The 27,589-nt window shown below is 38.0% G+C and overlaps 1 protein-coding gene across 1 annotated transcript in view; it reads right to left on the bottom strand.

Moving 5' to 3' along the window:
• The window catches only part of POU6F2 (POU class 6 homeobox 2), a 259,189-nt gene that overhangs the window by 37,905 nt on the left and 193,695 nt on the right, over positions 1-27,589 (bottom strand). Inside the window, exon 5 of the mRNA XM_010001517.1 lies at positions 22,254-22,400. Within this exon, the coding sequence (XP_009999819.1) occupies positions 22,254-22,400 (147 nt within the window). The remainder of the gene's footprint in view (positions 1-22,253; positions 22,401-27,589) is intronic.

Here is a 27,589-nt window from a genome sequence, read left to right as displayed (position 1 = left end):
CAATAAGGCCAAGTGCAAGGTCCTGCACATGAGTTGGGCCAATCCTAGCCGCAAGTACAGGCTGGTCGGAGAACAGATTGAAAGCAGGTCTGAGGAGAAGGGTTTGGGGGTGCTGGTTAATGAGAAACTCAACATGAGCTGGCAATGTGCTCTTGCAGCCCAGGAAGCCAACTGTATCCTGGGCTGCATCAAAAGAATCACGTCCAGCAGGCTAAGGGAGGTCATTTTCCTCCTCTACTCAGCACTCCTGAGACTCCACCTAGAGTACTGTGTCCAGTTCTGGATCCCCCAACACAGGAAGGACATGGAGTATCTAGAAAAAGTCCAGAGGAGGGCCATGAAAATGATTCGAGGGCTGGAGCGCCTTACCTACAAAGACAGGCTGAGAGAGTTGGGGCTTCTCAGCCTGGAGAAGAGAAGGCTCCAGGGAGACCTCCTAGCAGCCTTCCAGCACCTGAAGAGGGCCTGCAGGAAAGCTGGGGAGAGACTTTTTACAGGGGCTTGTAGTGATAGGACAAGGTGAATGGCTTTAAACTGGAAGAGAGTAGATTTGGGTTAGACATTAGGAAGAAATTCTTTAGTGTGAGGGTGGTGAGACACTGGAACAGGTTATTCAAGGAAGCTGTGCATACTCCATCCCTGGAAGCGTTCAAGGTCAAGTTGGATAGGGCTTTGAGCAACCTGGTCTAGTGGGAGGTGTCCTTGCCCATGGCAGGGGATTGGATCTCAATGTGCCTTCCAACCCAAAGCATTCTACGATTCTATGATACTGATACAGCTAATGTTTCTATTATTTTAGATGATCCAGACTTCAGTTAAATAAAAGGTTAAAACTGTTGGTCTAATTAACAGTTGTAACTTCTAATGTAATTATCTACAAAAGCTCAAGGCAAGGCTTAGGTGAGTAGCTGCAAACTTTTGCACTTGGCCAGACAAATGTACTACTGAAACACTTTAAAATTTTACAGCACATGCATTTCTTCAATAATCCATTTTCAGACTACTCAGAATGAACCACAACATTAATCACCGGTATGACTATGGTGTAACAAACCATTCTGGATTATCTCTCTACTGTGGATCATCACTATGGAAACCAATATTCCAACCTATGAAGCAGAATTTGGTTGTAATGGAGACCAATTATGTGGATGTTCAACAGAAGAAGGAAAAACTCATTTCACTGAAAGGAGGTGCAAAATTGAGATGGATCATATGCATGTTCTTGGATGGAAAATGGTCACGATCCAAGTTTCTAGATCTGAATCTCTAGGAAAAAAATCCTTCCTGAGATGAATTGTAACTTTCCTTTGTCACACAATCATCAGAAGAATTGCTGCTTGTTAATTTCAGTATCATTGTCTCCTTGAAAATTAGCCAACCAAATATGAGCCAGAGTTAGTCCTTCTTACTTTGTGAAATTTGGTTCAGCTGCTGGTTCAGTGAGCTGCTCTGCCAACCTGTTCACTTTTGGAGACACTAAAATTCCAGCTCTCCATTCCATCATGTGTAATATGTTCATATAAATACCAGTTATCTCTCTGCCAGTACTTCTATGAACCTTAAGTAATTTTTGTAAGGGTACCTTAGAGTCATCAAGAAAAGATACCATCTAAAGGTAGGGGTTTTTATGTCAAAGGTGGCTATCTCACTAAAATACCCTCAGATGGTTATTTTCTTGAATGTTAATAGAGGGGGAATATGCTTCATTGCTTGAAAGTTCAGTGGCTAAAGTGTCTTGTATTCCCAAATGCATCATTAATCCATTTCACCTGAGCTGAAAGATAGAAGGGAAGGGAAGGTGTTCTGCCCACATCTTAACAGCTTGACTTAAATCCCCACTCTAACCACCATCCAATACAAACCACTTTCATAAGTTCTGTCATACAGATACTTAGTACATGTGATGGTATCTACCACAAATGATTTGCCTTAGCATCTCTTTCAGAACAAAGTGCTCTCCTAATGCAATAGCACTTAACTCAGGACGTAGCAGTCAGTGGATTTGGAGATGAATATCCAGCATTCAGTCACTTCTCCATTTCCATTTGCCAAAATACATTTGTTTGCAGTAGTTTATATGCAGATTTGAATCCCTCTCAGGGCTAGCAATTAATTTTTGTATATTTTTGTATATTCAAGGTGTTCTTAACTAAACAAATACTCAAAAAAATGACAATAGCTAAATTATTCCCAGATTTGGAAAGATATAGAAAGGGGCTGCATTTTATGAACCTGTGAGGAGAACATACAGCCTAATTATCAGTTGCATTCATGGCTGGTTTGTAAGTCAACTTAAGGAATAGTTAAATAACTCTGATTTTCTTATTAAAGGCAACAGCGGGCCTAAGGCAACCCCATCTCCAGCACCTACACTGCTACTATCCTGAAGCAACATGCACCTGATGCAGACAGACATACTGAAATTCCTCTTTATACATTTGTATACAAGTATAAACTACTTCATCTTTCTCTTCTGCTGGCAGCAGAGCTCACATCCTTGTGGCCAGTTCTGTGGAAAGTGGGGGATCACAGACATTTTGTACGTTTTCTGTCCCTGCATGTTGTCTCTGTCTCAGTGCTAAAAAGATTTCCTTTTTAACTATGACCTGCAGAGGACCAAAGGTGAGGGGCTCCTTTACCCTTCTTGGCTCTAGAGGAGTGAGATGATAAGGGCAGAGATCAGATGTTTCCAGGATCCCTGCTCCATCTGTGTATTTGTCATTTGTCTTACACTTATATTTTAAGTTCTTTTGGGCAGGACATCGGTTTTTTTTTCTATGTTAGATCCAGGTCTTAGCACAGTATTCAAGTCATGATTATGGTGATGCTGTAGATAATAAATAGCAACAATCTAATTTCTTGTAATTTTCTCGTATTTCCTCTTAGTTAAGGTAACTAAAGGCTGTCATACACTCTATGCAGACTGCTCCACTTTCTGGCAAAATTTACAGGAATTACAGTTTTCTGAGGGAAGAATTAAAGGGGTGCTACTTTACCTTCATCAGCACTGACACACTCCCAATAAAAAAGGAAGACACATTAGTTATTTTTACACACTGTGGAGAATGTTTAAGAACACAGCTACATGCTGAGGAAAAAAAAAATAAAATATAAAGCTAGAAGAGACCCTAATGCTTACAGTTTACTTTAAATATCTTCCTAGAGCTATTATTTTGCACAACTTACTCTTCAGCTCTGGCAGCTGGGGTGTCAGTGGCCCTCAATGAATTACACTGAATAATCAGCTCTTTCCCAAGTTCAGAGGACATCACCCACAATTGCATTTACAGCCTTTCTCTTCTCACCCCAGATATTCCTCACCAGGAGGGACTGGGGTAAACACTTCCACAGCTCATCTTTACCAGTCCCACACTTAGAATCATACAATAACTTAGGCTAGAAAATATCATGGAGTCCAACTGCAAACTTTACACTTCCAAGTCCATCAGATTCAGCCTCTCTCCTGGTGTGTAATGCCTTGAAGTGCAAATGATCCAAATGAAGCAAGAATACTCCTTATGATATACTATCCTGATTGCCCAAAAGAACCAGAAAACCTTACCATAGATATCTTTAGTATAGGAAAATATAGAAGTATTAGTATGGACTGTCAGATGTTAATTCCTTCATTCAGGCTTAGTCTTACTTTGAATAAACGACCCCTGATACCCATCTGTAGAGTAAGAGATTAGTTAATAAGAGTAAAAATGGTGGAATCTTATATAAGGAGAATAAAACTGATATGAAGGGGGGAAACAGCAACTGCAAAATGAAATCTAATTTCAAGTAATGTCAAAATGTATATTGTACTTTGAAATGTCCTTGTAATACATTTTCTATTTTTTTTAAAGCAACAAAGTCTCAATAATATGAACTCTCTGTAAAGCAGTACTTATTAAATCTTGGAGCTATAGTGGAGAAGATTCCCAGGTGTACGTGTGTTACAGCAGAAGAGGATGAGTGAAGTGCAAATACCACAGTATAATTCATATATGGAACATTTTAATTGTGGGAAATGGCAGATTTTCAGTTTTATAAGTCAAGGAATTGTGCTCATTTCTGAGACAAAACTGAATATGTTAACTACCCTTGAACAGTATCAGTATTTCTTCCTGTGCAGAGCACAGGACAGTAAAATGCTTTTAAAGATGAAAGCTCTTTGATCCTTTTGAATGCCTAAAGATACTGGAACAGTGCCAAAAAGTTTTGAGGAAGAGGCTAGGCAGAAAAGAAATATTATTGCCAAGATAGCACGATACCCTAAAATAGTGACACTGAGTGCACAAAGGACTATAAAAATATTTATTTTTCACAGTTCTACTCCACTGAGTCTCTCAGACCACAATGGGTTCCTTTTTTTCCCCCCTCTTCATTAAGGAGAAGTCATTAGTATGTAAACATATTTGATCTTGACATACACAATGGCTCTATCTTTTTGTCCCCCAGTACTAGGGAAAGAAAACTGGGATTATATCACAGTGTAGATCTCATAAGTCAGGAGCAGACTGAGTAACTGGAATCCCAGAAGTCATTTACAAGAGCCATTGAGCTTCACTCAGTGGTCCGCTGGTTCTGCTGCACTCACTGGTCTGTCATGGTTCTGCTGCCAATTGCCAGGTAATATTTTCTAGGAAGATTTCATCTCTTGGCTTCTCATTCATTGATAATAATGTCAATTATCTCTTGACTCCATTTCAGTCTGGAGCCACGCTTGCATAACATTACCAGGCTTCCCTCTGACTTCACTTCTACCAACAAAAATTAGAAGCAAATCTACTGACCTGAACGCAATCGCCCCTGGGACTTGAACATAGCACAGGCTGATGTTTGGGTCTAGCTGCAGCCCGTGGTTCTTTTTAAATTATGAATGGCTAATGTGTACCCTGCACAGCATAAGTCTGGTTTTGAACAGTTATCTCAGGCTTTGGTTTCAGCTGAAGCTAGAAAAATGTAGGGATTCTCTCTTTTTTCCTATTCCTTTCTGCCCAGTGGAACAGACCCATGCAAACAAAGCACATGACCCATGAGTAGTTCTGGAAATAAAGTGAGGAATGATACTATTTAATTTTTGTTTTCACTTCAAAATGGAACTTTAACTAAAAAAAAAAATAACAAACCTAAAAAAATGTTCAGGGTAGATTGAACCATTCTAATCAAAACTGAAATATTTCATATTCCTTTTAACTTTTCTGAGCTTGGAAAAAGGCCACTAAATTTTCAAACAGAACTTGTAAAAATGAGACACTTGAATCTTATTGAGACACTGTATTTTAAATTTTTACTGAATTTGTCAAAATGACACATTTTATATTTAGATTAAATGTCATTTTTCCATCAGAAATCAGGAATGAAAAAAAGTACCATTCAGTTCTGCTCACAACGCTGCAAGAATTTATACTAAAAGATTAATAAATGAGGTAGTAAAATGTAACTATACCTCAGTCTTTAATATAGGCTCAAATGCAACACTAGAATACTGAGGGATATTTCTGGATACAGAATAGATTTCCTTCTCTAGAGCCTGTTGCATTCACTGCTCATAAGGTCTCCAAGAGCACTTGCACTAGGGCAGGCTCCAAGAGCAGCCTGATGTGCTGGGTACTGGAGAAAGAAAGGGTTGAGTTAGTCCCAATTTTGAAAAGGGGGAGGAAGCCCTCATACTGAAAGGGTAGGTAGCACTCTGGCATGCTCCAATGGCACAGAATAAAGTCCTTCTGTCTTCCCAGTGGATCTGTGCCTGAAAAAGGCAAAAGAAGAGGATACTCCTATCTTTACCCCCATCCTTCAAAGCTATATGCATTTGTCGAAAACCTAAAACTTTCATTAATGCTGTAGCTTTTAACAGGGAGTCTTTATTTATCCTCCTGGGACACAGGCAACCTGGCCTCTAGTTTGAGAGTTGCTGCACCATGGGAGAAAATGGAGAAGAGTTCTCTGTCTACTCTGACTCCTCCTCCAGCTCTGGCTGGGAAAATGCCTGCATGCATTTCTCATCCATTACTCTCTCCTGAATGCTGCTCACAAAACTCACTGATGTCCAACATGATCATCAAGACAGTCTGTGCATGTACCAGTCTCTCCTTCCTTCCCTCTCCTTCCTTCCCTTTCCTTTCCCCCCTGCAACTGCCACCCCCAAAAGAAAAGGAACCCATTTCTTAAAAAGAAAGTTCATTCAGGCTCAATGTGCACAAAAAATGTCTCCCGGGCTGCTTCACTCAGAAATAAAAATGTGAAGATGCATAAACAGCAAATAAGCTCCAAAAAGAAAAGCACATCTCAGAAAAAAAAAAAAGAAGTTATCAAATATGCATTTGTTTATCGCAGTCAAGTTTTATGATTCAAACCTGATTCATATATATTTTATGAAGAGAATATCCATTGTGGTGGCAAAATTAAATGTATTTTGCAACTTGTATGTGACATTTATCTATCTGCTCTATCAGAAAAAAGTTGTCATATTCATTCAGACATATATTACTTTTTCAATTTCCTGTCAGTAATGTTTTTTTAATGTTCTTTAGGGTGAGAGCACAGGATTTCTCATTTCTCACAACAAAGACCATCACTCATTACAATTATGCTGATGAGTTTATGCCTAAAAATGTTGCATCACTTTTTTTGCTAGAAATTAAAAAGTTTTACTCTTATCCATGACCAAAAAAAGTTTTTTTTTCTTTGTGTTTTGTTTTTTTTATTTATTTTTTTTTTCTTTAAATATACAGAGTCAGGTAAAGAATTGTTGGCTCCTTTTTTTCCCCTCATTTTACAGATCTTCATCATATAAACCACAAAGTTATGGTGCAATTTTATGATGATCCAGGTTCTATTATGAGACAAAAGAGATAACCAAGATAGCACAAGTATTGAAACTCTTTATCACGTATCTTCTCTTCCAAAGGGATGATTCTGATAAAAGGTTTCTATAAAGTCAGTGCTTAAGAATAAACAGCGCTGTGCAGCAGGCAGGCCAAAGGGTCATAGTTAGAGAAGAAACAGAAACCAATTAAAATCAGTTAATTGACAAGAAGCTACAGCTCCCATGTAGAAGACTGGCTGGAGAGGTGCAAAGTAGAGATGGCAATTTCTCCCTTTGAGTTGCTGTTAAAGCAACGCTATAGAAAAACCTTCTCTCGTGTCCCATAGGCTCAGTGCAAGTCCTGCAATAGATATGGCAGAGCAGTGGGTCAGGCCACCAGCTGAAAGACAATTTTGATTCTTATGGGGTTTTTTTTGATAGGCTGGTAATGATAACATACACATTAGAGATTAAAGTACCCTATCGCTAGTAGAAAAATGAAGAGAATTCAATGAGAAACATTAAACATTAGAGTTCCATTTCTGAACAAAAGCAGAATATTTGGAATCAAGTTAGAGGATGTGCATCCCCTTCTAAGCAAACATAATATTTGGGAATAACTATAAATTGAAATAATATTTGGTAAAGCTGGCAATAATAATGGTGGCTCAGCTTCAAGAGGCTGTTGGTCAGGTTGGTTTAGATACATATCTAAAATCATTTGAACACTGGCAACTCTAGGCTATTATTTGGGTACAGAAATTCTTATAAGACTCTCCCATGACATTTGTGGCATCTGCTGGTTGGAGCTGTGCTGGAAGTACTTTCAAACAGGCCTGTGGTCTGAGGATTTAGTGCATGCCTTTTCTGTCTTAACCAAAACAGTGGAGTAAATGCCTAGAGAAATTTTAAAAGTAATCTGTCAAAGGGAGAGATTTCTTCCTCACTACTACAGGGTCCAAGTTTGCTTGTTGGGTTTTTTTTTAATACCAGAAGAACCTCAGAGACACATCATTTATGCACAACTGATTTTTAAATAACAACATGCTATGGATGGAATACTTAATCTTACTTGAAAGAAAAGATACTCAATAGAAACACTCTCCCTTCACATTGCTATCCATCACTGAGTTAAAGTATGAGTAAAGTTAAGCACATTTTAAATAATTCAAACAGATACCATTACCTTGGTCTCTGGGATGCTACTTTTCTATTTATTTGGGAAACACAAAGAAGCAGGCAAGCAAAACAGGAGCCTGATTTTCAGAAAAATTGAAGAGAGTCTCTATACCCATCCCAAAATATAAGGCAGTTCCATCAGTGCTAAGTTCTGTGTGGTCATCAGCAGCTGCTGCCAGAGGCTGAGTTAAAACTCCAGTGAACACCCTGGGGAGCTTAAGGATGAAAAATTAACTGGTGTGCGATATTCTATGGATGGAACTTAGGTAATTTAATGATGTAATGTTAGCCAGCTAACATTAGAAGTCTAGTTTGAGATTGCCATTCAAGCTCTCTCTAGTCAGAGAATGAGAAATCTCTTCAAGGTGATTCATCTGAGCCTAAAATGCATATCTGAGATCAGTGTGATGTTTTATTCTTCGAGTGCCTGTTTCTTTCAGTGATGACAGAGAAGACGAAGGAACTGTCTTAAATTTGCTGCAGCCTAAGCTAACTTTAATGTGGTAAAAATTAGGGAAATCAAAGTTAAAGTCACTTTAGAGAGGAATCTGCTGAGTACGAAAGTCACTTTTAATACCGACCTACAGCCTCTAAGTCATTTGGAAAAGCTGTCTTTTTATTGACCATTTGAATATCTCAGCATTACAAAAAGGAGGATAAAATGGTAATTAAAAATATATATTCAGAGAGGTTTTTCCAGGGAAGAGACTCAACCTTTTTCTTTTTTTCTTTTTTTTTCCTTTTTCTTTTCTTCTGTTTCCTTTGGTGAGTTACTATTAAAATAAAACAAGGCTTTGAGAAGACCTCACTGGTTAAGAAGTTGTTCAACACATGCACAAAATGAAACCTGTTTGACCACCCCTGTCTGCCACAAACATAAACAAGTAGAGAGAGATGATTCACTTACATTACTTAAACCTGACTGGTAATATCTTGACACATTTCACTGGGGAGGGTATAACTTACACATCTCTTAAAAAGTAAGTTTAAATAAAGGACACAGCAATGACTGTGGACTGAAGATTTATTAGGAAGATTCCATAACCATCTCTTGGAAGTCAAATTTCCATGTTCTGTGCAAACTCAGTGAGAAATTGCCTTCTTGACATGATGCTCATTAATCTCCCCCCACTCTGTGTTCTTTGAGGGCTGCTTTTGCATCATTTGTTGGGTAGTATGAGGCCGATTCAAATATTTCTATATTTCTGGTCTTGCCAGAGACTATAGTGATTTAGTGAATCAGGCATGCATCATTCATGGCTGTTCCCTCTTTTTACTGCATATGATTTTAAGGAGAAATAAAAGGCAAGAGGGAGCCAAGGGTACAACTTGCCTCAGTAAATGCTTTTTAGGAAGTGCCGTTTCCATTGATGGATCAGGCTATGAGAATTTGAGCTCGACTCAGTAATATTTAAGATACATATTTTTATCTGTATTCAGGAAAAGGCTTTTGTTGTAGCATACTTACTTGTGACATTTTATTCTCAAAATACAGGATGCACTACACTGCTAGTCAAGCACTTCCATGTAAGCAAAGCTCTAACTATTCATCATTGCATATAACACAAGTATGAAGGCATTTGGGCAGGCAAATGCTTCCACATATTACTAACAGGATCCCTAGGTCAGTAGTCTAACATTCAGATTTTAAATAATTACCCTAACTGAGAAGCTTCCTTTGCCTTTTTGTATCTGATGAAATGAGCATCAGCTAGTTTTGTTCTCTTTGGACCTTTGTGAGGAAAACTTACGAATCAAAATCTTCACTTTGCTACACAGTCATTAAATATTTCATGACAGTCTCCAGGCAGGGTTTTGTGTTGGTTGTTGTGGCAAAAATCCTCTGACGTGGTAGAGAAGAAGGTGACGCATTTTGCTAATGCGTTACATGCGGTTCGCACCCTAAGGTGAGGGCCTTATGATTTATCTAGCCTGTGTGTCCACAGATTCTTTAACTTTCTGCTTTAGCTAAAGGAGTAACTTTCAACAATTCCCATAAACTTCTCTTTCCAAAACCATAAATATATCTGAGATGAAATTTGCGTGAGTGTCTCATACACGTGTCTCTACCGGAACAGTAGGTGTGATGGCTGGGACGTTGCTTTGTACCAGAGTCATGAAAGCCATACTCCTGGGTGTAAATATAGACTACCCAGAAGAATAACACATAGATTTAAACATATAGAGTGACACTAATAATAAAAGTGAGAGACTGCACACACAAACCCCACACATCAATCTCTGTACAATTAACATTAACAGATCTATAGTGCAGATTGGCGAAGATGTGATTAAACGCCTAAAAATGGAAGTCACTTCTCAACACTTTGGAGGAGGCTGTGGAAGACATGTTCACCAACATGAGAGACAGGTCAAGAAACAGGCAGCCTGTGTCATCCTGTGAGCAGTGGTTGGGAAATCTTTCCCACACAGTTCTCCTAACAAACCTCAAGTATCTGGACTTTTTAAATACTTCACCCTTGCCTCTTCTGCAAGAAATGTAAATAATACATGGTACCTCCTAGTAGTGAAAGGACAGTGTTATCACACAGTATATTTTAACTCACATTTGCAGTCATTCATTAATATATCTTTGTAAGACAATGAACCCTAAGAAAAATACAGGCCTGGTTTTGTACTCCAGTTAGTCACTTGCAGACAATTATAACCTGTGTACAGGCATGATTACACACTTCCAATGAGAGACAGATTTGAGGTAAAAGAGAACACCAGGGCACTTCCCATGCCAAAATGAGAAGGCTTGGGTTTTTTTCATTTGTCATCAGAATAAAGGTTCAACAGATTCCAAAAACATAAGTGTAACTCAAGAAGGCAATTAGAAGTTTTGCAATTTGAGGTCCCTGTAGGTACTTGTATCTTTCCTGAGGAGTTGTCTCTTTCTGAGCACCAAGATCCAGGTAAGAACATGTTCAGCTGTGTTTGTGCATGTGTACACACATGCATGTGTTCACATCAGTGGGGAGTAATTAAATTGAAAAAAATGCAGACATCTACTCTATTTGAAATGATTGAGGATTTTGTCAAGATATGGCAATAAGACTTACAAGGATGAGCAGTTTTCTGGATTGGTCACAGGAGCCCTAATGGAGTACTATATGATATCTAAAATGGTATTAAAGACCTATGCTTAACTAACTGAATCCCAGCGCGTGGCAAAGAACTGTTGTCACGAAATGAAATTGGTAGAGATAGGGGAAGCAGAACAGGAATCAGGGAAACGGATACCTTGGGATGTCTGGGGATTTGACACTGACATAGGCACCAGGTATCTGTTCATCAGTGCTCTTGTTTCCACGTGGTTCTACGCTTCCACTTACAGAAGGAACAAAAAGAGCAAAACCAGGACAAGCTGAGGCAAATAATAAAACTTTAGAAGGAAAAAAGAAGGAAAGTTTAGCATGGTAAACGGTGCTGATTCCCCCTCAAAGCTTGAGCCTGATCCTTGCACTTTGAGGCTGTCTATCTGTGCTAATAAATAAGACACATCTCAGTTTAATGTACAGTCTGCAACAAAGGGAGTGGACTAGGCCTCTCAAGATGATGACTAACACATTAAAATTAATTAATTTATTTTTTCAGTTGGGCTGTAATGACCTATTTATACAATTTCTTTCTTGCTAGCTAGCTGTTTTTAACATTACAAGATGTACCTGGCCTCTCTCATCTCTTTCAAACTGTCTCCCTGATGTCCTGATCACTCTCTGATCTATTTCTCTATCTGCTGGGTGGATGCTAATATGACATATCCAACCTCTAAAACAAACCATTTATTTTGAAACTTGGCTATGTCAGAGTATTTGATGCGTCAAACATTAAAATGAATGTATATTTGGATATTGGGTACATCATGTCTTGATATTAAATTATCACCTGAAAGGTGGATTGATTTTTCAACTGGCAGGATGTATCTATTGCTTCTTGAAGATCTAGCATGAAGCTAGACATGAGGGGAGGCTAGGAAAGGCTCTCTATGAAGCAGAGACAGAATTGCTCAAGGGCTATGAGTGTTTTCTTTATATTAATAAATTCTTTTTTGTGCTTAAGGAAAAAGATTCTGTCATTCTCTTCCATTATTATGTGACAATAATACATTAATCTTCTATGAGAGATACTTATCCTAGAGATAATATTTAATTAATGTGCAAAGAAGGAAGTTTAAGTGAAAAAGGTACTTTAAAAATCATATATATTTAATAACATTGGCAGAGATATTTCAAAGTCCTTTTTTCCTTTCTCATATCTGGGCCATTTGCATACATACACACTGAAGCCTAACACTGCCAGTATCTGGAGAAAAATGACAAACTGAGATATAATTTTAGAAAGGTAGATTGAGTGTCCATTCGTGGTGAGGACTGTTCTTTTTCTGCTTGAACTTTCCCTGCCTCTGTTCATGGATGCAACACAAAGGAAAAGACATTGCACAATTCTTCACAATACTCTGAATTCAAACCAGAAGACAGAGAATCCTTTCTCTTACAGGACAACTTCTGTTCAGTGTGTTACTTGGAAGCTTGTGGGTCTGCATGTAGAAGCCTGTGGGTCTGCATCTGGCTGGTTATCACTAGGAAAGCTGCATAAATACAACTCGGCTCTGGGCTTAATATGAAATCAAGTATTTCTGCAATTTTCTCCTCTTCATGTGTCGACTTCTTGGGTCATACACATCTTTAAATTTTCAAAATCTTCACAACATATTGCTAAAATATCTGGACTTCTCATCCTTTCAGATTTCAAAGCAAATACTGACTGCACTGCAAAACTGGGAGCCCAAAATGTCCTCTCCTCACCTGTATCTTGATGATATTTGCACACAGATGCCAAGACTGCAGCCCAACAAGAAAGCCAGTGGCCTCAATTGATGCATGAAAAATTAGGAATTCTAAGAAATTCCAAACCTTCCCAAAACAGCAGCAGTGATCTACCAGTGAGACAAGGACCTTAAATGTTTAGCATTTTACATTAACTTCCACTTTTTTGCAGAGTTATTTGGCTTTTCCCCCCTTTGCCTAAATAGCCCTTCTTGGTTTTCTTTTTTTCTGATACCTGTTTACCAGTAAGTAAAATTCTGACACTGGGGGAAAGCATTTGATATATACAGGATAAATTAGATAACATCTAAATAAAACTAAGCACCATGTTACACAAAGAATGGTTATCTGTTTTTTTGGTTTGTTTGTGGGTTGTTTTGTTTTCTTTTTTCTTCTCCTATTTGTTTGTTGTTTTTTTTTTAATGATAAGGCATATTAGAAAGACAACTCTAACTCTCAGATTATGTCCACTATTTCCTCTGTCTACCTAACATCTAAATAAAACTAAGCACCATGTTACGCAAAGAATGGTTATCTGTTTTTTTGTTTGTTTGTGGGTTGTTTTGTTTCTTTTTTTTAATGATAACGCATATCAGAAAGACAACTCAAACTCTCAGATTATGTCCACTATTTCCTCTGCCTACCTACAATACAGCCTTCCTATTCCAAGGAGCAGAGCATTTCCTCCTAAGAAGTATTGGACTGTATAAAGGAGAAATCCCAAATTAAGACTAGTCTTGGATCCCACTCTAATGTGAATTTCTCATACAGCAGGTTTTTCATAATCTCTGGCTGGACAATGAAGTGGCCTCAAATTGTTCTCAACTTTTTCAACTCCTGAAGGCACATGGTGACATAATGCTCCTGAGCATGACACTTACACTGCTTGGAAAAGAACAGCAATACAGGAAGCACATTTCTTGGCACCATCTACATACATCAACTCTGTCCACCACTTTGTTTAAGTCATCTTAAAGACTTCTCAGTGAGCTTAGAATGACTGCCTTTGCCTTTAAGTGATGTGGTACCCAGGACACTTAATGGCTACCTAATGTTCCTGGATGAAAATTAAACCCACAAAATTCAGTCTTCCAGAATAATAGTAGTCAAACCTTCTCTCTGTACAGCAGAACTTGCTTTCAGGGGGAAGGCAAGGAATTGGAACAAATTCCAACAGTAGCTGAGAAACATTCCTGCATTTTTCACCTCTGGCTTCACCACATTCTGCTGCAAAAGCTAAGTACATTTCTGTTATCTACCTTTCTTTAATGCAAATATAAGCAATATGCATCTTTAAGAAACCCCCTCATAAAGCATAAAGATTTTTAAGTTCAAATGAAAACAAAACCCTAAAAGAAAAGTAAAAAAAAAACCCCAAAATTCCTAACATAACCAGAACAAAACTAAATGCCCTTATCAAACATGTGACTTTATTCTACAAGCTTCTTCTGGGAGGAAGACCAATTTGTGACAGTCACTAGTCATGTTTCTTAATGCGTTACTGGAAGGTGATAAGACACGATGATAAGGAGAGAGTGTAAGAACCTCCACAGAGCAGAAAGATTTCATTGACTGTGATGTGTGTCACTGGTGATAACAATGAAAATTTGCCATGCTTATAACCACCTCATGATTCTAAAATGAACAGATTCTAGGCGTGGTAGGTGCTTCTTTTAGTTACTAGTTAGCCTTCATGAAAATAGCAGGTAAGCTGAACTTAGTTTTCTCCTCCATGCAAAAGTAATTAAGGTGGCAGTGACAAAAGGACAGGTATGTTGTGCTTTTCAGACTTGAAATAATTAATTTATGTTAGTGAATAACATTTTCAAAAGTACCTATGTGCTTCAGGCTTTTAAGGCTGTCTTCAAAGTATATTTACTCCACATAATACAGCATGCTACCAACACCCCAGAGCTAGTAACTAATGAGCTAGATTCTAAGTCACCTTGTTGAGACCTAGAATTAATTAGTACAGCCCTAACACCATACTGCTGAGGTTTTTGACTTCCATTATGACACTGTCTGAGACATCTAAATGTAATAATGTCTCTTGGAATTTGCTTGCAATGCTCTAGTACACTGCTAGACATGCCTTCAAGAAGTAAGACTAGTAACACTGCCTGAAGGAAACTCAGGCTCTTACAGGTATATGAGTTGCATTTGGAAGCAAGACTTAGGCACCTCCAAAAAATCAGCACGTTGGTAGACATGCAGGCAAGAGGCTACAAATCTGAAGTGTGAAGCTCAAAGTAAGATTTCTTGTCAGCTAGATGTCAGAAATTTTAGAGGCCTTTTTGGATAACTAGTGATCATTTTCAACTGAATGAGATTTGATTTCACAATTATCCTTTCATTGGTATCTGATTGGGGTCTTCAGTAGCGATCCAGAATGGCTCCACTATGTGATTTTCGTTGAGGTAAAGTTCCACACTTTTATTGAATAAGTGTTCCCTTTGTAGTTCCTATTTGCAAAAAAAAATAATAAAAAAAAAATCCAACAACTATTTAGCATATCTACTCTTGACCTGGTAGTTTTTTTGGTAATATTTGTATCTCCTCTGCTAGAGGTTTGACTACAGCTCATGAGCTAGTCTTAAACTATGCTTTCCAATTATTCATTTTCCTGGAGCTTTGGAGGAAAGTGGTGGTGCTTCAGCTTTAAAGCCAGGCCCTTTGTATAAGCAGGTTCTGAGCTGGTCATGCTGCATTTTTGCAACATTTTTGCAATGATTGGTTCCTTGAATAATTCATTTTGGAATCATTTTTACCCTGCCATTTTTTATCCTGTGAGAAAGTTAGTCCCTCCATTAAACATGGTGGTACCACAGTGGTTCTGAACTTATTACTATGAGGGGCTAATAAAATATCACTTTTCCATGTTGCAGATGGTAACTGTTCTAAATTTCATCACTGTTTTAAAAAGTGTGGATATGGATTTCACAATTGTGGATATCCAAAATTTATCAGTAATCACTGCCTCAAATAGACAGAATAGACTGGTCAAGTCTTGTTTTGATAAACTTAGCTTCAATCTCTGCCCCTGTCCATTTCAATTAAACTACCAATTTGCATGACCAGAGAGTTTGGTCCATACATTTTTGCATTTAGACTACTATGGCTAACATTGAGGTTAGATAAATAGTACAGTAAAATAAAGTCACAGTCAGCAAAAGTATGTTAAAAGAATTATTTGTCTTTTGATTAAAATTCACATGAGAGGTAATTATACAAATAGCCTCCTTGATGTTTACCTATGGGGAGAAGAAACCACTGGAAAAAAACCCCTGCACTTATAACTGACCTTTTCTCATAATATGTGCCCTTTTTTCCCAGCAGAAAAATATGTATTCAGCTTAGTGAAAGAATGGAGGGGGAATAGAGAGCCAGATTCCACCCACCAGAAATTCAGTATATTAATATGAAGGTCTGCCAGAACAGATTATCCTAGCAAAGGGTTTTCCAAGAAATGTTCTTAAAAGCTAGCATTATTTGATTGTTACAATCCCTCCCCTCTGAACTACTGCAAAATGTGCCTCTTCTATTATCTCAGGTTTGTAAAGAAATTTCCTTAATATATACCATTCTGATACCACCAAGTCAGAATCCTGTCAACCTTAGCCCTGGTTAGTTGCCACTATTAAAACAATTCTTGCTTAGATTTTTGTGAACAATGTTAGATGTTGTGAAGGCTAAAACAGTAGTGGTTAGCATGTATTAGAGCAGCATAGCTGAAACAGATGTAGCAATGATTACAATTGTTAAGAGAAAAGGCTAATGGACATCACACACCTGGAGAACAGTAAGAATTGCACATATTCAGATGGACTTTGAGCAGTGTTACATATTCCATGGCTTTGGGCCTCCTAGAACTTCTGAAGGAGTGTAAAGGAAAAAAAACAAAAAAACCCCAACAAAGTACCAACATCCTCCTTTTATGTCCCATGAGGGGGCCCACCTTGCATTCTCATTGATAGCCACCAATTTTATTGTTCCTAAAAAAAACCCAACAACCTTGGTTACATGCCAGCCTCTACATAATTTCTTGGAGGTGACTTCTAGTTAAACAGTGCTAACTTTGTAGTTTGACCTGTAGTTGTTGAGAGGTTCTTGTATCCGTGGTTCAAGAGAACTAAAAGTTTTATAATCAACATTGGCTATACATGTTCATTTGCTCATCATAGCATACTCTACCAGAAAAAAAAAAAAAAAAAAAGGAGGAACAATGGTAGAGTTGAACAAATCAGTAAAAAATGAGCAATGTATTTTTCCCTTTAGTTGTAGCTATACACAGAATTATACTCTTGTCACTGAATATGTACTTCAGTGATTTATCAGAAACAGTGTAAATCCCTGTAAAGTATACATCTCAATATTAGAATATGTTATCTCTAGTTAGCTGAAATATGCTCATAGTCAGCTAAAATGAAATTAATACAAAAAAATACATAAATAAAAAATTAAGTTGGGTTCTTCACTCATTATTTTCTCACTTGTTTGACTAAACTGCATTGAAGTCTATCTGGGACTTAAAAAGCGTATTTGTTCTTGGAGGGGAGGTTGCCCCAACTGACTATCATCACTATAGAAAGAAACTGCTACACTCCCTGTTTCCCACACCATTTTGTAATTAGCTCACTCTCCAAAAGGAGGCAATGGCCTTGTCAATGGGAACAGAGGCACCCTACCACAGTGGCCTATCATATATTTTTCAGATTGTGGCCTTGGCCACTTTAACTAAGACAAAACAGCTACTACACTTGACATATAAACTCAGTTTGCAAGCAGTTTTTACCACACCAGAAATACAGTAGTTACAGAGAATGGTGAAAATAATATTGTCTCCATGCACCTACGTCACAGTTGGGAGGACAGAAATTCCTTTCTGAATGGAAGATACTTCAGTGCTTTTGAAGCCAGGCCACAATGAGGACAATGCTATTTTTTAAAATCCTCTTCTCTGTTTTTATTGCACATGACATATTACATTGTACTGTACAGTATGTGGTGATGAGAAATTCCCTGCTTATTTAATTGTGATCCTTCAACGAATTTGAAAGGGAGTACTTTATTTCCATTTCTTTAATTTACTAGTTCCTTAGCTGATGATTTTATTAACCCTTGTATTTGAGAACTGATGCTTAACAAAAAGAAGACGAAGAAAAGGCCTTTGGCAGTATTGTGAAGGCCTGGAACTGAATAATGCACTTTAATAATGAGGGATAGAGCTCTGGCTTTTGCTGATGGCTGTGACCGGCTCTGTGACCTGATTATGTCGCAGAGTGTCAGCAGCTGAGACACTACAAAAGAGAGCGCATCCCATCAAATCTATCTCCATTGTAATCACTTGCACTGCTGAGAGGCTTGTTAGGAGCAGGGAATCCATCAGGCCTCATTAGCACCATTTACCATCAAGAAGCTCAAAGAGCAAACGTGTACCCGCTCATCAGAATAATGAGAACCAAAGTACTCCTATTATCTAACCGGATCAACAATGTCCCTCTCTAGTTAGCTTCCTGAGCTACTTGTGGACTACAACTCGTGAACTACAACTCTCCAAAATGTTATTTTGTGTTAATTGCCGGGGTGGAGCTGTGCACAATGTTTTTCATATGCAGAAGGTTTTCACATCTAAGGAGCAAGGCACGGGCACAGTGAAGCCTGAGTGCCTCCAAGGGCTTTCTTAGATTATATTGATGACACACCAATTAAATTCACTGTAGGTACTGTATAGCTACACCACACTTACTTAGATTTTTCTATTAGGAAGTAGAACCCAAAAATATAACGTATTGCCATCCTTAACCACAAGACAGTTCATGATGCCAGCTCTTACCATGTAAGGTTTTTGCTCTTTATGATAAAATATTATTTTGCAATTGCTAAATCGGGATGTATTTTTCTCCTGTTAGACAACTCCCATCTTTAGTCCCATCTCCACTAAACCTAACTCATCACCTGTCAATAAAAGGTGTTTGATCCTGTTGAAGTCAAGGGACTTACAGGAATGCAACTGTTGACAATGAAACACTGTTTTAGCCAATGAACAGGCTGGCTTGCAGGTAGCACTTCTAAAAACCAGAAGCATCAACTTTGCTTCCATATTTCTGAGGTTCATCTCATTACAAAGAATAAGAAAACAGACAAAATACACACTTAATGTACTTAATAGACATAGTAAAACCCACTGAAAACTCCTGGTATTTTCTTTCAATTGCTATAATAAAGCAATAAAGACAAATGTCTGGTTGCTACATCTCTGAAGAATCCAAGTGCGGCAATGGCACTAGGATCCTACTGTGAGGATTGAAGCTGAGCAGGTAGACAGCTTCTCTATGAAATCAGTGTATCTATCTACTCACAGAGTGGAATCTAACAATTCTGCTACCTTGGCCTTCAAATTTAAGCTATGAAAGCCCAGTCCTGCAAATGCTTCCTGGAAAGTGCTGAGGGCAAACAAAATGTGAGCAGCCTTACATGGGCCCATAGCTCTTCATAATATGCTTCTGAAAATGAAAATTTGATTTAGAGTCCTCTACCTACACTATATCAAATTAATCAGGTGATCTAATAATATTATTCCAATGGATTAGATCTTTTTGCTACAGTGGTTTTGGAGAGCTCTGGTATGGTTCACATTGCTATTAAAAGAAAAAAAAAAATCATACCTTAACTATGAATTCAATAATGAAATTATTAAGAAATATGCTACATAAATATTGATTAATACATATGATTTTGTTACCGGGATTGTAAGAACTCCTTGACCACTGAGAATTAAAGCCATGCCATATGCCACTTAGAAGATCATTTCCCTAAATTTGCCACAGGATCTCGGATTTGACCTATAACTTAATGTCTCCAGGGATTACTGATCACTGTATATTTAGCTAGACAGATGGACATTTACAAGCTCTGAATTTCTGGAAGAGAAGTAGTGTATAATTACAGAGACTGCACATACAGTCGGGTAAATCATCCAGCCTTAAATTTGAAGACTGAATTTTGGGTATTACACATGCAGTTCTTTGAAAGGGGCAGTTTTCAACGGGCAGATTCTTACCATATGATAGAAATTTGGCTCCTTAACGAGTTCAGGCAGATCTTTCAGAAATGGATTATCCCAAATTACTATTCACACACACTCTCAATTTTGAAGAAACATACCTTTCAGTTCTTGTTTACTTGCTATAATTTTATTAATTTGCAGGGAATGTAATTTAATTTGTGGAATGTTGTTAAATTACACTGTGTAGTCCTGTTCTGTGGACAGATAACTTCAGAAAGGTGTGCTATGCAATATGGGTTTAATGGTGAATATCATAAGAAAGGGTGTTATATTGCACACTTATGAATATTTATCTATACTGTGGTGAGGTCTGCAGTACTGATTATAAGCAAGGGAACTCTTGTAAAATAAAGACAGCCCTTGTTTAAAAGGGCTAGGCAAACCAATAGATTCTGTAATTTTACCCAACAATAGGGAAGATTCTTCGTTTCTCTTCCTTTCTCTTCTCTTTCTCTGCAACCTGTAGAATTATTGGACTTTACATTATGTGTGGAATAAACAAGACTCAGCCTGAGGGAATCTATAGCTTCATTCAGTGATATCTTCCCAGCATCATTTTTTTTTAAAAAAAAAAACATACAATGAATGGCCACACTTTGCTTATGTTTTGGTGGAGAACATGTGAAGGAAAAACTACTGAAAAACTAGTCTGGGTTTATGTCTTCAGCTCTTACAATGAACATCTTTGGTGCCAAGTGCCTCTTGTGAACCATTTCTGGAGCATAGATAGAAACAAGCAGGTTTCTAGGTTGGAGCTGATCTGACTATGAGTTATAGGTACTATAACCAACTTTTCTTCCAAACCAATACCCCATCCCTCCAGAAATCTTAATTGGCTTTTGAGAGCCTCCATTTAAAGCTGGCTGCATAAAATGATCCTTTGATGAAAAGGGATTGAAACAAGGGTTAAAGTAGACATTGAAAGGTTATTGTAGAGGGCACATTGTTCATACAATCCTCCTTTAATATGTGTGGTGTGCACCTGCGATAAGATGATTCATTAGATAAGGCCTCACTTTGACAAGCTCCATCGTTCAACCCTCGGGGTAGTGATGGAACAATTCTGCACCCACCCAGTAAATATAACAAGGTCAGCATTTTTTTCCCTGGGACTTGGATGGTGATAGTGAAGCTCAGGATGCATCTCTCTTTATGTGTTACGTTAAAAAAAAAAAAAAAAAAAATGGGGCTTCTATAAAATGTTGTCTTTTATTTTTTAGTGGGCCAAAAAAAAAAAATGTTCACCCTTGTTCCAATTAAATAATGTGGTGATAGAAAATAACTAGGTGTTTTTTGTCCCAAGAGTAAACAGTAAAAGTAGAAAGTAAAGTTTGGATTCACATCTCAGCCAAGCTCCATCACTTCAATAAACCTTTACCAGGGCCTAACATCCACGTAAGCACTGTGGATATCAACGTATGCCCAATTTGTAACATTTAGAATAATGACATTCAAATTACTCAGTTACCAGGTCCAGCCATAAGTTATATTGACAGATTTGGTGCAGTGACTTAGCATGAAACAAGTAGCTGTGCTAATTTTAGTCCTAGTAAATGCAATAGAGAATGACAGTGGCCACAATTTGAAAGCTCCTTAAGCACACTGCATCAATGGAATTATTTATATATATATATATGGATTCAGATACACATCTTTCTGCAATCTAAATAGTTTGCAACAAATAAACACTTCTCAAATGCAGATAACTCACAGCCTCTCTCTTAGACATGCAATTAATGTTTTTTAAGTTTCTGCTTGGAAAATTTTCTTTAAAGCAAAAGTTTCTCCCAGATTTGCATTACAGGCTGATTTGTTGCAACGGATTTGTTGTAAATTGCTTAACTTTAGTTAATCAGCAAATGACTAACCCACCCAGTTATATCCATCCCAGATATTTCATTAGAATTTAAGTTGTGTTCCTTTTATTAAAACAGTTAATACCTTTTAAAAATAATGTAATAGAGAAATGCTACAATTCGCAAAAAATAATAAAAATAAAATGTATTCATAATAGCGCAGCAGCAGTTTAATACAGTGGTCTGTTATTAGGCTTATATAAGTGGAAGAAGACAGCTGGTATATTTTTTAAGAATCTCACAGGATTGCTGGACTTTTAAAATAACATATTATTGTACTATTGTGATCTTTTCAAAAGGTTGAATTAAAATCATACAAAACCTAAGCCTTATCTGGCTTGAAATGGCTCCTAACTTCCTCCCAGTTCTCAGGTTTCCCCTTTCTTACCTTGTCTGTCAAATCAGTATTTATTTATCTTCAATATGTGCACTTTTAAATTGCCGTCACACAAGCGGAACTCATTTTTGTCCCAAGACCAGCCTGCCATCAGAATTCACTGTTTGTTCCATCTTCTACTCACCTGTCCTTGTGCATTAGTGACGAGTTGACCTGTGACCCCCTGAAGACTGGAGAGGGCATTGCCAAAGGCCTGGGAGCTTGCTATTGAGCCCATGGCTGCTGCTGCTGCAGCCGCTGCTGCTTGACTTGCCAGTGGATTATTAACCAGCTGAAAAAAGAGAGAAGAGATCAGGCTGAAACCCCCGATAAACACAGAAACACTGGGTGCTAACAGGATGACACAAAAGTGATTGTGCTAAAGTGGGTAAAAAACTGTCTACTCCAAGAGCTTGAGTAGTTTTGAGAGGTTCCTATTTCTAAGGCTTTGCTATCTTTGACAACAAATGTTTTTTAAAAAGCCAGAGGACATTCCATGATAATATTGAAGAATAAAACTCTCTTTATTTACCCTTTATTCTGCAGTTTGTTTTTTTTTCTTAATTATGCTTGATGTGTTTCTTTAGGTTCAATGTACTAATGCCACATGTGTAGCTGCCTAATCCTACTCTAAACAGCAATCAGTGAAAGATTAGCATTTGATTTGAATGGGAGTGGGATATTTACTTCTGTATATTCAGAACAGAGACAATTTTACTATTTTAGCCCAGAAATGAGAAAAACCCGCAGATTTATACAATTAAAAAATTGCTCTCAATATTTAGAGAAATCAGAGGACTCAACCTTGTGATTATGTTCAGCAAGAATCATCTAAAAAATCAAAATTCCTTTGCAAAGTATTATCCTAAGCAAATTACTGCTTCTCAACAGTGAATTACTAATTGCAGGACTCAAATTTTCAGGAGTTGCGTTGTACTGCCCACTTCAGCAGATTCTACCTAGTTGCTTCATATAAACATATAGACAGCTTTCACCTTTGGAGATTATGGAAATCTCTCAGAGGAAGACTCCTAGCAACTCCCAGCAAACCTGGGTTTATCAAACATACAAAATGTGTGTTCCTCTGTGGTAATCAAATGGGAGATGGCTTGTTCATTGAATTATTGTAAAGTTTGCATTTTCTCATCATGTTCTGAGAACAGTCAAACCTTGAACCCAGGGATGACAGTGAAAAAAATTACTGAAAAAGGTGCTGGGAACCATTATCATTGGGACAGCTGTCCTGAGAACAATCAAACAGAGTTAAACAGGCTGAAAACATATTTTAGAGTGGGTCTGCCCCCTAAGAATCATTGCATTTTAGCAGAGCTTGCAAAATGCACATTAACAGACTAAAGTAGCCAGAAGTTTGAGAGGGAAAAATGTCTAGGGAGAGCAAAAACATTTTTTCTTAGGCTGAGGTGAAAATGCTGAAGCTAACTCCAAAAAGCTTAACGTTTGAGCTGAAATTACAAGTTCTAAGTCCTTAGGTTGCAAGGAGAGTATCAATCCTACAGAAATGGACAATCACAGACAGTAGTAAGGGACGTACTCCACAGACAGGCTCTGCTTCAAAATAGGTTATAAAAAATTAATCAGTGATTAGTAGATGTTTTAAGCATGTTACAGATATGAGTAGTGTGTGTGTTATAGATGTTTAGAAGCCCATCAGTAGAAGATGTCAGATATGGTTATAATCTATGCTTATAAGAAACCTACTTGTCTGTTGGACGTTGAGAAATCTACAACAATTGATTGGTCATACATTAAAACATCTATTAATCATTCATTAGCCCTTCATGAAGTATTTATAAATGGAACCTTGATATAAAGTGTTGCCTAAAGGGACACCTTGGGCACATCCAATCCTTCTAGAAATGGTAAAGTAAATAACTAAATAAAGATTAGTAGCAATGCTGTACAGAAAATATGACGTTGTTGGAGGAAATATTTTCATTTTGAAAAAATTGTTATATGAATCTCCAAAACCAGTCCATGGCATCCCATGGCAAGAAAATCAAGCAGGAGTAAACACAAAGGGGGAAACAGCAATGACTGCTTGATTAGTAGTCCTGATAAGATGTGAAAAGAGTGGAGATGGGCACAACAGCCAAGGTAAAGCTCCATCTCTGAACACAGAGTGCAAGCAATGCCTTTGACTGCATAAGGTGTGAGCCCTGCTGCAGCTGCACATGCTCCTCAGTGACTTGGGTGGTGGTGCCTGAGCACAGCAGTATAATGCCAGATAATTGCACAGATAAACTTGTCAGTTTTCTGCTCAAAACAGTGACGTAACTTTATTGTCCAGACCAGAGGCTGGTAAACCCTTCATTTCTCCACAGGATTTCATGGGCAGTGCTGGGACTTGGAACAATTTCCTTGTAGCTGTAAATACTTGGAGAAGAAAGGGGTAGCAGCAAAAGTGTACGACTTTCGGAAAAGGCCTTCTAGAATCTTTAATTAGAAACCCATGAATCACTGCACCTATGATCCTACAGCATCTGACTGCAGGTATAAATGATAATCCTTGCACAGTTACATCAACTAATAAACTACACTAGCTGCTATAGTTGTCTTCAGTTGCATATAGGAACAGTTATTCAGGAAGCATAAGTAAGCTTGTGAATTTGGAAATCACAAAGGGTTAAAACCTTCTAAAAATCAGACTATCATCTCCTAGAATCTCCTTTCTATTTTTCTTATGCCAGTTTTCAAAAACTGTATATTTTCAAATACAACAAAGAAATTTAATTACAACAAGCCCTGAAGACACTCAGGATTGCTTTTAGTTGCATCACAGAGATAAGCTACTTATTAAAAATGATGGCAGGGGCTATGATATGCATAGGTACCCTGGGTAGTACCATGTTCCAGGAAAAATCACAGTGAATGGGACAACTCACGGGGTAAAAGACTTCCAAATGGATATAAAAACATTCCTATCTATTTAGAAGTCTGATGAAAATGAGAAGATGCATTTTTCTTTGAGCACTTTGAGAAGCTGTTGACTGCAAGTTATACCCTTATTAATGTGACCACGTGTATGTTGTGTGCAAAGTGGGGATGGAGAAATACACCTGGACTCTGAGGTAACCTCTAATATATTATAACTTGCTTTTATTGTAAAAACAAAAACTCTGATTTTAGACTTTTATGCCATTTCTGAGTGTAGGCTGAATCTGTGAGAACATTTATTATTATTATTTTGCCTTGGTGAGGCCGCATCTGGAATATTGTGTCCAGTTCTGGGCCCCTCAGTTCAGGAAGGACAGGGAGCTGCTTGAAAGAGTCCAGCACAGAGCTACACAGATGATTAAGGGAGTGGAACATCTCCCTTATGAGGAAAGGCTGAGGGAGCTGGGTCTCTTTAGCTTGGAGAAAAGGAGACTGAGGGGCGACCCCATCAGTGTTTACAAATACATTAAGAGGGAGTGTCAGGAGGACAGAGCCAGGCTTTTTTCAGTGATGACCAGTGGTAGGACAAGGGGTAATGGGTGCAAACTGGAACATAGAAGGTTCCATGTAATCAGACAAAGCTTCTTTACTGTGAGAGTGGCAGAGCACTGGAACAGGCTGCCCAGAGAGGCTGTGGAGTCTCCTTCGCTGGAGACATTCAAAACCCACCTGGACACGTTCCTGTGTGATGTACTCTGGGTGACCCTGCTCTGGCAGGGGGTTTGGACTAGATGATTTTTTGAGGTCCCTTCCAACCCCTAAGATCCTGTGATTCTGTGAAATATTAGAAATACATTATGAAAGACCCCACAAAGGGCTCTTCCCATTTTGTTTCTGTATTTAAAGAATGATTTAATTTGGAAAGCTGAAACCTTTGGAAGTGTCAATTTCAGTGGGCAAATTTCTGCTCCCACTCAAAACACCAGCCAAACCAGCAGGTAATAGAGATCTTAGCTAACAGTGACAGGCCGGCGCTCTCAAGGATGTCTCTGCTAATTACATGATTATATGGGGAAGCAAACTTCATGAGGAAGAAATCTTGTAGTAACGGAGAACCTTCAGCACATTTTTCTGACTTCCTAAAGCCAAATTTGTAAAGGAAAAGCATATTAAAGGTGTTGAGCTCCATCTCAGTGTAAAGCAGGAGCCATTCCACTTCAGCAAAGAGAACTCACACAAACAAAGCCCACCTGTAAAATGATGAAGGGTGGAAGAGGCACTACGTACAAGATGCAAAAACTGAGACATATGAAGTGAGACTTTCTATGGTTAAGAAATAGTTTTCAAAAACTACAATTTCAAGAAAAATGTAGTTCAGTCAATGCTGCCAGCAGCTTTCTTGAGCCACAAATACTTTTTTCTTTTGGAAGAATACCTCTCTCTCTCTCTTTTTTTTTTTTCTCCCCAAAGCTAACTTAGTATCTTAGCTGTGCAAAACCGACCAAGCATTTCTGTGCCGTTAAATACAAGATTGGATTTGATAGCCTACACCATAATTGTACTTTTCTCTGTAAAGGCCATATACTGAACTTTCATTCCCCTGGCCTGGATCTCAAAGACCCAGTTTTACTCATTACAATATCACTCATTCAAAAATTGTAAAGAAAAAACAGCTTGACTGATGAAATGAAGAGCCAAGACATTTCAGGATTCCAGAGCATCATATGAAAAAATGCACCAGTAGCTTGAAAGGTAAGGTCACTTTATGCAGTGCCAGTATAAGAAAAAAATGACTGAGTTTTCTAAAGGTCTTGTGGGAGAAACTAAGAGTGAAGATGCACAGTCTGAATGCAGCAATGGAGAATGGAGGGACACATTCTGGAGTAACAGCAGGCATGATTTCTTTTTACAAAACACAATTGGTGTTTTTCAGGAAGGCTATTTTAAAAAATCACATTTTTGGGCATCTCCTAGAGGTTAAATTAGTGTAGAAAAGTAGTATATCTGATTAGGGACCAACAGATCCACAATGTCTTATGTTCTCAGACAATCCTTTCTGTAGTTAACATCACACTACTAGATCCTCTACTGATTGGCTACTGAGAGTGTTTGTCTAAACCAATGTTTTTCAAGGAAAAAAAGAAAAATAATTTGGTTTAAATAACTCTAAAAGGTGAGAAAAAAACCAACAATGGCTCTCAATCAGCTACACATGACATTTTTCTTTCTATCCAGACTAAGTGAAAAATATCACAGAAATTATATTTGCCTTTGTAGGAATTTTAAACTGAGAATCGATGTGAGTTTTATCTCTGCTTAGATTAGAAGAGAATTACATGATGAAATCTAGTGTGTTTTACTTCCACTTTTTCACAGTGGCCAGTGAGCTAGACTACAGGCAATAGTCACTTGGCCTTAAGGGAAAAATACTGTTCCAAACTGAGTGCAGGCTTCTGAGGATATTCTGGTACCTTCTTTGTTACCGTGATCAGCATTATCTACTGTACTGGGTGTAGATGGCAAGGTTTTGGTAGCAGGGGAGCTGTAGAGAAGGAGGGTGAAAAAAGAGTGAAATAATCAGCAGGA

Source organism: Chaetura pelagica, unplaced genomic scaffold, assembly GCF_000747805.2.
Source record: "Chaetura pelagica isolate M959 unplaced genomic scaffold, ChaPel_1.0 scaffold7, whole genome shotgun sequence".
NCBI classification, from domain to species: domain Eukaryota; kingdom Metazoa; phylum Chordata; class Aves; order Apodiformes; family Apodidae; genus Chaetura; species Chaetura pelagica.
Note: the sequence above shows the minus strand (reverse complement) of the source record. Positions and strands in the feature narration are given on the sequence as shown.